Below are 12,273 nucleotides of genomic sequence, written 5' to 3'. Positions count from 1 at the left end.
AGGCACTGGCAGGGCCCAAAGGCTGGTTTTCTATTTAAACTATTTATTGGGTCAGGACTGGCCACTGATGGTCATAAATGGGTCCTGGTACAAAAAAAGGTTGAGAACCACTGCTTTAAGCTACAGAAATATAGACTGAGAATGGCGTGTGCAGTCATTTGCTGCCCCTGGGAGTAGCGTGGGAAAACTGGTGTAACTCGGGGGTCAACTGTGAGGTAGGTGGGACTAGTAGGGGCCAGCAGTTCCACAGGATGGGAGCTGGTGGGTCTGTGGAGGGTTGCCCAGTTGAAAGTCTAAAATATCCCAGTGAGGGGTAGGAAGGGGGCTGGGAACAGCTCAGCCCCAGAGCTGGTGAAAGCAGCTGGGCTTGCCGAGCACTGAAACTGTGCTGAAAACACAGAAAATGCCTCATGTACAGGCATTCATGAGATGTTAACCCACCCTTGGTCTAAATTAGTACATCTACTCAGGTGAACTTAGATTGGGTCCACAGTCTTTTGGTGATTAAAGCCTTCTGCATGGTGTATGGTTGGGCATTTAGATTGACCCTGGTTAGTTCAATCTAAATGCAATGTCAGTACATACCGTAAGTTATTTAGGAAATCCAGAATTTTCATTTTCTAAGTCTAAAAATACCAGAGAAATTAATTTCTATTAAGTCAGAGACAAGCTTTTACAGGTATTCAGCACTGTGCGTGCATATAAAGTCTTCCAAATACCAGTAGATGCTAATGTCCCTTAATTATAAGAAAACTTTTCTATCCCTTGAAGTTGCATATTTATAACCATAAAAATAATTATCAGTTGGTTCTTGGATGCTAATCTAAATGGTCCTTACTCATTTCCAGATTACCTGGAAAAATATTAATTAATTTACTAACCTCTCTTGCAGATGCCATTCTGGGAGGATATTTATTTTGTTGATATGAGTGTCCCCAGTACAGAGCACATAACATTAATGAGTGAAACTTCTATAATTATACACCAGTTTTTCACTGGTAAACAAGAGCAATGGGAACCAGGTGACAAAAAGGAAATATAGATGGAAAAAGAGGAAGAAAAAGAACCCCTCTACAATCTCTCTCAGGTTGTTTCAGGGTCATAATTTGTGCTGCGTGAAATTTGGCAGCCATTTCATTTTGGAGGTGTTTTGGCCCGTTTCGGTGCCCAACACACTGAATCCAAAACAAAATGGAATCTGAAACAAAATGGAAGGCTCTGAAACATCTCCAGAACCTCCTGGGGGGAGCAGGCCCCTGGATCTGCATGCCGGATGACAGCAGGCTGCAGCAAGTGACACAAATTTTGCTTTGAACAGTTTGAAGCGCACCTATTTCCTTGAAGCTTGGCAGGTGTCATGCCGTCAGAAGAGGCTACCATTCCTGCAGTTTTCATCTGAATCAGCCAAAAAATGACAAAGATATAGGTATTTTAGGGATTCCCCATTATAGTCTAGGGCCGAATCTCTGAAACAGCATCAAAATTCCAAAACTGTTTCAGCTGAATCAAATCAGGGCAGTGATCCGAAACACTGAATTGAATTGAACACTGTCCCTCCGAAATGGCCGAATAGGAATCGGAACAGAGCCCTTTTGCACAGCCCTACTGATAATGTGACGGTAGTTCAATAAAAACCAGGTACAGATATTATACTTACCAGTATAAGTGATCGGAAACTGGTCTACTATACTCAGAACAGAAGTTTGGCACACATAGACTGGCTTAAAAATGTTGGAACCCAGTTTAAGATTTGCCCTCCTCACTAAAGGGTGAACGTGCGTTTTGTTTGCCACCAATCTAAACTACACCGCTTCCAGGAAACCACATAACTTAGATTGATTCAACTTTGGGCTTTTTGAATGTCTGTACCTAGCCAAAGTGTTACTTTTGCTGATTAAATGGATTCACAGAGGTACACAGCAGTATAAGAACATAAGAACTGCTATTTATTGGGTTGGACGACAGGTAACCTTGCCAAGTAACCTGTGTCACACTGTGGCAAAGAGTGGATGCAGAAAGAAAGAGTGAACTGGGTATGACCAGGGTTTTTTCCAGTGTTCCTCTCTCATTTGCAGCCTCCAGCATTTAAGGTGTAGGAACTTTGATTCAGAGACTGTATCCTTAATGCCCATGCAAGCTTAACAAGCTTAAAAAAGTGTGACCCAAAAAGGTTGAGAACTACTTGCTTTACTATACTTTAGGCTGGTTTTTTAAAGGCAAACCTTAGTTGTGTCCATCAACACAAAGACAGGATTTAAAAAAATAGAAGCCTAATGAGACACCTAAATACATATTTAGGCAACTAAATAAATTGCCTGATTTTCACAAGTGCTGAGTGCTCAGCAGTTCCCACTAGGTGCATTTACAGGTCTGCTTTCCTGAGGAGCCGACTAATTCACTCAGCAATAAAGTGTCACAGTCTACACGTGTGCTGTTATTAGGGCACAATAATTTAATTAACTCTGCCACAGGATAGTACTGATGGGGATAGTACTATCCTACAGCAGAATAATTATGTGCGATAACATGTGTAGACTGTGATAGGGGCTGACTAGGGCATGAGGGTGCTAAAGTGCAGGGACTGCCTGCTGCTTAGACTCACACTTTAGCAAGCTCATGCTCCAGTCAGTGCCTCTACCACCCACCGCTGCCACCCAGAGCCCAGGGCTGACAACTCAGACTCCCTGCTAGCTCAGGGCTGCTCCACCTGGGCACAAAGTGCTGCAGTCCTGGGCACACATGCAGATACTACACCCAGAAGCAGCTGACTGGCACAAACTGCACCAGAATTTATTTCTGTGCCTTAATGGTATGTGTAGATGCACCTACTGAGGTCAATTGTACTCTGATCCACAGCATTTACAAGACTATTGACAATATATAATTCATTTCTAAAGTCTGGCTGGAATACAGGCTGAAAGATTATCACTCTTGCAAACAAAATACAAAAGCAGGTATGAACCATTCCATGGTCAGGAACTCAGAGGCTGAACTTTATTCTCTTTAACTGAAAATATTCCTCTGCTGAATTAGAGTTGTTGTAAATGTTACCCACTAGCCCTTCTCCAATTCTCTCACATTGAGAGCATATTGGTTCAGAAACACGCGACGTCATGCCAGGGGTGAAAATAGGGGGAGGCTGGAATTCACTATGTTACAGCTGTTTTGTTTCCTTGAGCACATAAGATATAATTGGCAGACAAATGTAAAATCAGCTTCTCATTTACCCCAAGGTAAGGCAAGCCTCCTAGCAACCCAGGGTATAAAGACTGTAAAGGTGGCAAGATGGCTTAATGCCACCCCAGTATACACATTCATCTCCTCCATTCCTACCTGAGATTCTGGGAGGACGAACCTTTACCTTGCACTGCAAGTCCATGAGCACTCACAACTTAAACAGACTGGGAGAGCATTGGGAGTCTGCCCCAGCAACATCTAGAGTTAAGTGCTGGAAGCATTGCCAATTTTTCAGGTGATGGCATATTCCTTTCCAAGTTGGTGCTGCACTGACCTCAGGTATGATGTCAGAGAGTACTATAATATGAAAGGTGCTAGCTATCTGAAGGGATGTATACTTAAAGGTAATGATTAAAGATACCCGAACACTTTCCACAGGTTTATGGATGTTCATTCCACTGTTCTGGCAAAATTCCAAGTCTAATATGTATCTTCTACTTACCCAAAGTCTGTCTTCATTTTCCATTGGAGATATTATGGCCTGTGGCGCTAAGCGCTTTTAAAAAACTCACACTTTTCATCCCCTGAGAGACTGTATTTGTGTACTGGGTGAAGGATTTCTTTAGATGTAACTTGTATATTATTCTGTGAGGAGAGATGCCATTATTTGCTGTTAAATCACCCCCTCTAAACCAAGCTGAGGCTCCAACTTATAGCCAACTTTACCTAGGCAAGGAGGAAAACCAGTAGCAACACTTGACAACATGGCAGTTGTCATAATAAATGCAACCTTTAGGACATTTTAAGGTGATGTTAAATATTATGGGGGACTGGAATAATACAGGAAATTCATAATATAGGAAATGATGTAAATATGATGAAAAAGATTTAAATATTGGAGATGGATAATGACACCTTACATGTGCCAATGAAATGCTAACAAGTCAGTTTAATGAGTATGACAGTGAAGAGTTATGGTGAAGTTCACCTCATGCAGAGAGCCAACACAAGGTCTATACAACACTCATTTCCAATTTACTTTCACTATCAGCTGGGCCGTAACTTGCTCCTAGTCCTGACTCTATACGTATGAATAGGGATGGATTTTGCTCCTTTTTTAGGGGTTCAGCAGGCAAAACAAGGAGAAGCATACAGCACTCTAGGAATTTTAAAGTCACAGAAGAGCTGCATCACATACAGTACCCGTGGTTTAATACTGACAGCATGTTTGGAAGGCAGAGGAAATGGGAAGGATGACAGGAAGATTTCTGAGACAATTTCTTTCTGACAAATGTCTTTGAGACTCCCTAAATCTGATGGTCCGATAGCTTTAGTCTTATGGTTAGAAGCAGCACACCATCAAACGGCACTGAAATGCAGGGCCATATTTAGAGTCATTTAAAGAAAGAACATCCTCACAGAAGTTTTAAAAGATGAGCACATATTTTTACTTAGCTCATATTCATTTATTACACCCAAGCAATTGAAAAAGATTGAGGGCCCATTTTTCTAGGCACTAAAACACTATAGTAAATGGTCTCTGTCCCAAAGAGTTTTCAATCTAAGAGCCTGATTCAACTGCTAGTTCACATACTCACAGTTCACACATGTGAATAGCTCACTGGAATCAGCAGAACTACTTGTATGCATATCTGTTTGCTGCATCAAAAACTAAAAACATGTCTTTATCATGAGCCTGGAGACCATGTCTTTCAAGCAGCCACGGTCACCACCTCCCCCACACACTCTCAAGATGTCTGCCTCAGGCATGCTTGAAAGCCACAGCACAGGATGCTCCTAGAATCCACATGCTCCAGGGTGGAGGGGGAGGCGTTTTAATTAGGATAGCTCTGAGGAACTGCTCTAATTAAAATGTCCTCAGCCAACACACGTCTGGGAGTGGGATGGGTAGGCGGGGTGGGGCCAGGGCCTGGATCACAGGCCAGTGACAGTGTGGGGCTGGGGCCTGAGACAGAGCTGCGATCTGCTCCCTGCACATCCCTGCCAGCAGAAATGGTGCCTGTTGCAGGGACCTGTGAGGAGGGGATCGGGCTGTGCCCTAGGTCCTGACCCCATGCTGTCACTGCCCCACAATCCCATCTTTGTGGTGTCAGCACCCTGCAATACCAGACCTACACTGTCACCACCCCATGATCCCAGCCCTATGCTGTCACCACCCCAAGATCCTGGCCCTAGTCCTGCAATCCAGGCCCTGATCCCAGCTCCAGTGTCCTGTTCTGCTCCCAGATGTTGCTCTCTGCCCACCCACAGCCCCATCCCATCTACCCTGCCGAGTGTGCCCTCTCCATGGGGGTTCTCCATGCCTGCAGGGTGCGAGGAGGACAGGTTAGAGTTCCTGGGCAGTGGGGCTGAGTTTGACTTCAGTGGTGTATAGGCCATGGACCAGATAGGATCAATTTTCTCCCTCAGGAGCCTCTCCACCACACCGGACCAGGTCAGCACCAACCACCTCCCACCCCACCTCACAAGAACTCATCCAAACTCCTTATCTGGCCTTTCAAGCTCAAATAATTGCTTACCCTTGATTGAGGGACAAACATTTTCTAAACTTGGTCTTTTCCCAGAGGTGAAGACTTTTTAAAGCTCCAATAAATTCTGTTCAACTGCTACTGAGTTATTTTTGCATCAAGACAATTGGTTGAGCGATGTGTTCTAATCAAAATCTCTGCTGACTGTAAACCAGCTATTTATGAACAAATGATACTCACACTGAAGCCAAAGGAAATCTAGAATGGACTTCAAAGGCAACACAACCTGGGATCCCCATCACTGTTTTCTGACATGATCAGAATGAATACATTAGTTTTCAGAGAGGGGACATACACACCAACCAAGACTTCTAGAATCTGCTACTCACAAAAGTAGTTCCACTGAAAATCACTGGAACTGCATATATTTGTAAAGACGTAGTATCACCTTCTACCATTTAAACACTCCTACATCTGATACCATTAATACTTCTCCATCAACCTTGACTTTTCCTCCTTTTGTCCTCTCCCATCATCTCTAATGCATGCACTGCACACACTTTTCTAATTTATAAACCATGTCAAAAAGAAAATGCTGAAATTACCAGTTAATTATCTTCTACCATGAATTCTAACTGAATGTGCCCAGATAATATACAGCAGCCCATCTGCTTCATTCCTTCTGTTATAATTTAAACTTTTACTGAAATGTACATTATCATGATAGTAGACAATAAAAGAGAACATTTCTTTTCTAATATTAGCAAAACTGAGATTTCCAAAAAGAAGACATGCCAAGTAGTGATCTCAATACAGAATGGATTCTAGATTCCTCCTCCAAGGAAACCTAATGAAGCTATGCTAACTGGAATCTATTTTTATATGTTTGTATACATGTTTACATACATGTATACAGTGTATACATACAGTGACATTTTTACTGTATACTGTATACACAGTGGCATTTTTTGTTAAATGTTTGTATACAAAGGCATACAAGTGTATGCTGATTGACCTGTGATAGTCAAGGGATCTGCAGGCTTCAAAAGGCAAACTGTTACTTCCCTGGGGAAAAACCTACACCTCAAGAAAAAAAAGGGTGAAAAGTTCTAAAACTCCAAGGGTTTTTTTTTAATAAAGATCTTATGTCTAAAAACCCTTTTATATGTATAAACTACGTGATGATATTGTTAAGGGTTTTTTTGGCACACCATTTCAGCTCATTTTGCTTATAGATGGCAAGGTTACTAGTAACCTTGCCATCTATACTTGCCAACTGGTGTGGGTATATGAGTAGACCACTCTGCGAGGGCCACTAACACCTTCATTCTACACCATACCATTGTGCATTTTTTCTAAGATCTTGTCTATGAAAGCAGGCCTGCAACATCCTGTGAGCTTGCCTGTTCTTTGCTTCCACTGACTAAATCAGAAATTTTGTATGCTTGATGTAGTAGGTTTGGAGTGTTGATATAGCTTGGAATCTGGGTTAAGTACATATAGGCTAGGGACAGACATTCAAAAAGCCTGAGACTGAATTGATTCAATCTTCACAGATTAGTCTAACCTGGCTAGGATTAATCACTTTGTAACTGCTCAGACATCCCAGAAATACCAGCACATGCCTGCAGTGGCTCAAGCTAGAAGCTGGGAGGCACTAGAGCAGCCCTCCCTTCCCTTGCACAGAACTGAGTTGAGGGGGGTGCGGCCAGGCCCTAGCAGGACACTGATTAGCCCAGTAAGGAGTTGATGACAGTGTTTATCAGCCCCTAACTCAGTGTTTATCACCCCATTAAAAAAGCAACAAAGGGACATTACCAGCTACCAGCTGATTCTGCCTGTTGATTCAGCAGGGACCGTAACCAACATGTGATCTGCTAGCTAATACACAGACACCTCTCTGCAAGGCAGAGGGGAGGGGGGAATTCCTGCTTAGCAGGGAGTGGTGAGGCGGGGGGAGCAGCCCACAGTCCTGTGGGAACTGCAGCCAGGGAGCAGAGGGGAGGCGCCAGCCCTGCTATGGAGCAGAGAGCCTTGCCCAGCCCAGAGAGCATGCCAGGATGCTTGGGGAGTCTGATTTAGCTTATACCAGCAAGGGGTCTGGGATAGACATTGCACAAACTGGTTTGACCCAAATCAGTTAAGTCTGAAAGTACATTCAACCAGGTTTATCTCAAACCGCTTTCAGCCATTTTCAAACTGGTTTGTGTGCACTGAATATCTGTTCTGTTATAGGTTTAACCCAGTTTCTGATCACTTAAATTGGTTTATGTGTAATGTCTGTCAGTACCCATGGAGTGAAAGTGGTTTCGCTCAGGATGATTTAATCCTCCCACAAGACCCAGGTCCAGGGAATTTACAAGAATCAAAGACTTTGGGGTGATATCACCAAGTATGTACAATAAGCAGCATTATCTGGTCTCTACTGCCTTAATCAGATGCACCAAACTCAGAAATACAATGAACATAACTGAACTACCTTTAAAGAGCATTCAATAGAATACATCCCGAATTTGAAGGATGGCAGCCAGACTTCATTTTGGGTTTGGAGTACAAGCCATTTCCCCAAAGGGAAGATGAGATGCTCTCATTTCAAGACTTAAAAGTTTGTGAGATATCAGTCCTTACACTTGCTATAGACCAAGAGCTGCTAATACGGACTAAAAATATTTTATTTCCCCTCCAGAAAGCAAGTTCCTAGTATAACATCCATGTACTTCTCATATAGCAAAACCAAAATATCTAGCCCAAATGCATCAGGATACACCGCCCATAAAAAAAATCACTTGGTGTGGGCACATGACCACATGAACAACCAATAGATATACTATAAAAATATTATACATGCAGTAGTAAAAAGCAGTAGTAAAAAGACATAAGATTTTTTCCCCCTCCTCCCCCAGCCTCAGCATGTAAAATACATTTCTACATCCTGCTTAGAAATTAATAGCTCATTCAAAATTCTCTCACATTCACATTTTGCCTTTTGGTAAAATAACAATCATTGGAGAGCTCTCAAGCATAACAATACTTTTCTGAAAGGCAATATGAATTTCACATTATATTTCTGAAAGGCAAAATAAATTAAAAGTTTAAAAACAGACAAGAAAGAGAAATCAGTGAACAATTGATTTGGGAATATATACATACATCACAATCAGCTTTGACTGTATAGACAGGTGTGGGTGAACAGAACAGCTTTAACATTCTACAAATGGGAACCAGATTCCCTTCTCCTGGGTTCAATCTACATTACTAGAGCAAATGGTAATGGGAGTACTTCATGATTCCCCTTTAGTGTGGTTGTTCACATACTAACTCTCTCACACACACAAACATACTTTTTTCATTAGACTGAATAAATAGAGTGGAAAAATTAGTGCCTACAATGCCCCAATGTAAAAATATATATAATAAAAGTGAAATACTCCATGCTACCATAAATCATGAACACTACAAAGTTGTTACAAGGATATTCAATCTTGAATGCAACATATGAGATACTTACGTGATGGTGTCAATCATATCCAGTCCCATTTCAACACAGCAGTGAGCATGGTCGGTTTTGGGCTGGGTCAGTCCGGATACACAGTAGTAACAGTCCCCCAGGATTTTTATTCTTCTGCAATGGTTTTCCTTTGATAAAATAGATAAGAAGAGAGATATTTTAAGATTTACAACACAAATTATATATTTCTGCATGGAAAATTGTGTTTCACTGCACTAAATTATCTAAAATTCATGAATCATGGAAACCCAATCCTGAACTTCCATCTTCTGTACATAGAAGAAGGGATCACTTCAGCATTTCTTGGTTGGGCATCAACCAAACCAATTTATAATTCCAGATTGCAGGTTAATATTCCATGATAATACAATTAACATGAGAGATCCCCAGAACAAAATTCCAGACCTAACCAGCCCCAATCATCAATTAAAATGGACCTATACTTTTCAGACTGACAGCATTCTTGTACCAGTACAAATCCAAAGACTGGAACAAAGCAAACTTTAAATGTTATGGAAAGCTTGGATTAAGAAGTATTTGGCCTTCAAATAGATTTCTAGTTTAAAAATTTATATATGTATATGATAGATGCACAGTCCACATTACCATGCTCATTCCTAGTTTAAATGCGAGTACATAACAGATTGTCAAACTAGAAGATGAAGTCATTTTTAGCTGCATTGCTATGGAATTTGTCTCATATTTACTCAGACTGGCAAATTTCTTCAGCAGCAGTAATATGGCCAGATCTATCTTCTAAGGAAATAAATGGAGCTAGTGACAGCTTCATTAATTGCAGCAGCACCTCTACCACTTCCCAGCTGGGGCATTGCTCAGCTATGATGAATCATCCCAGGAACCAAGATACTCCTATGATCCCTTTCATTGGCCATGGTAGATGTTATATAGTGATCCAATACCCGTCATTCAGCTAGACCTATACACACAGGCCCATACTGAAATTATTACCCATAATTATAATTATCCCATTCAAATGGCAAACAAATTTGAAAAACGTATTAAGGAGGCCATCATTTGCAAGCCAGAAATGAATGGAGAGCTAAGAACCAATTAGCACGGCTTTGTTAAGGGTAGATCATGCTTGAAAAACCTTTTGCCCTTCTATGACCAGGTAACTAGCCATCTGGATGAGGGACACCTGGTGGACATGATCTATTTAGGCTTCAGTAAAGCCTTTGATTCGGTTTCTCACAGGATTCTCTCAAACAAACTTGAAGGTGCTGGACTTGACCAGTCCTCAGTGAGGTGGGTGGACAATTGGCTTAGAGTGTGTGATAATTGATGGGCTGGCCTCCTCCTAGAAGGCTGTCTCCAGTGGTGTCCCCCGGGGATGTGTGCTTGGACCCGTGCTCTTTAATACATCCATCAGTGATCTCGATGAGGGAGTGGAAAGCTCAATTATTAAGTCTGAGGACGACCCCAAGCTGTGGGGCAATGCAGGCACACTGGAGGAAAGGGCCAGGATCCAGGAAGACCTCAACAAGCTGGACTCTTGAGCGAAGCAGAATCAGATGAGATTTAACATGGATAAGTGCAAAATCCTTCACCTGGGCAGGAAGAACCTTCACCACAACTACACGATGGGTGGTGGCTCACAGGCTGGCACAGCATCTGAGTGAGACCTGGCGGTTACAATCAACCAGAAGATAAATATGAGCCAGCAGTGTGATGAGGTCTCTAGGAAAGCAAACAGAGCTCTGGCATGCATTAGCCTATGTGTGTCCAGTAGATCCAGGGAGGTGATTCTTCTTTTCTATTTGGCATTGGTGAGGCCTCAGCTGGAATACTGTGCCCAGTTCTGGGCATCGCACTTCTAGAGGGACATGAATAAGCTTGAGAGAGTACAAAGAAGGGCTGCCCACATGGTCAAAGGCATGGAGAATAAGCCCTACCAGGACAGACTCAGGGAATTGGACCTGTTCCGGCTGAGTAGGAGAAGGCTGAGAGGTGACCTGATGGCTGCCTACAAGTACATCAGGGGAGAACACAAAGATCTGGGGGAGCAACTTTTCAGGAGGGCACCTCAAGGGAGGACAAGGAAAAATAGATATAAGCTTACAGAGGGCAAATTCAGGCTAGACATAAGGAAGAACTTTTTCTCCGTAAAGTTCTCTAGAATCTGGAACATACTCCCACCAGAGGTTGTGCAGTCAGCATCATTGGAGGTATTCAAGAAGAGGCTGGACAGGCACCTTGCTAAGCTTGTCTAAACCCAACAACTTCTTTCCAACAGCAAGAGATCAGACTTGTTGATCTTATGGGTCCCTTCCAGTTCTACAATTCTATGATTAAATGAGCAGTCTGTAGCCAGTAGCAGCCTGTTTGACCTAACCTGCAGCCATCCTAAAGACAGACTTTTTAGAAATATGGAATATAGACACTACAACAGTTAAATGACCAACATTCTCCCCACATTATGAAATGGTTTGTTTAAAATACTTTTCCTTTAAAAAAGCCAAAGGCAGGGGGGAGGAGGGGGGAACGTATGTCATAGGTGTACTGCATAGATCCAATTTTGATAAGGGAAGGCACTAAATTGTTACCTCCATCATGGTGGCAGAATCCAGCCAACCTGGATATTTTCAAATACAACCAACAAAGTGTAAAAATAGAGAGTTTGGTCTATGACCACTTTTAGTACATCAGCTATAACTCAGGAAGGAAAAATAAAATACTAGTTTTTTTGGTTTGATTTATTGGTTTTTGGTGTTTGAAATTTAGCCATGTCTCTTCTATTCAATTTGGTGGAAGACATCTAGCTAAATCACCAGCATTATTTGAAAATCTCCACTGTTTTTCACCTGCCATTTCCCTCATTTTATTTATAACCAGGGATCCTCGTTTTCTCTGATAAAAAATAACAAATTCCCTGGCAAAGAATATCACAAATTCTCTGACAAAAAAAAAATCACAAATTCTCTGACAACGCCCCCCCCAATCCATTATTAAAATTAAAAGCCCCCTGCAGCCATCCCTACCCCTGCTGGTGCCCCTCACCCTCCTCCAATGCCTCCCACAGCCCTGATGGTGCCCCTCACTGCCCCCAAAGCTGCCCCCCCAGCCATGCTGGTGCCCTAT

At 42.3% G+C, this 12,273-nt stretch overlaps 1 protein-coding gene across 1 annotated transcript in view; it reads right to left on the bottom strand.

Annotated features, from left to right (window-relative positions):
- The window catches only part of ADCY1 (adenylate cyclase 1), a 255,139-nt gene that overhangs the window by 138,529 nt on the left and 104,337 nt on the right, over window positions 1-12,273 (bottom strand). Inside the window, exon 5 of the mRNA XM_019508725.1 lies at window positions 9,175-9,302. Within this exon, the coding sequence (XP_019364270.1) occupies window positions 9,175-9,302 (128 nt within the window). The remainder of the gene's footprint in view (window positions 1-9,174; window positions 9,303-12,273) is intronic.

The sequence above is a fragment of the Gavialis gangeticus genome, unplaced genomic scaffold (assembly GCF_001723915.1).
Source record: "Gavialis gangeticus isolate Ggan-Ray unplaced genomic scaffold, GavGan_comp1, whole genome shotgun sequence".
Classification (NCBI taxonomy): domain Eukaryota; kingdom Metazoa; phylum Chordata; order Crocodylia; family Gavialidae; genus Gavialis; species Gavialis gangeticus.
Note: the sequence above shows the minus strand (reverse complement) of the source record. Positions and strands in the feature narration are given on the sequence as shown.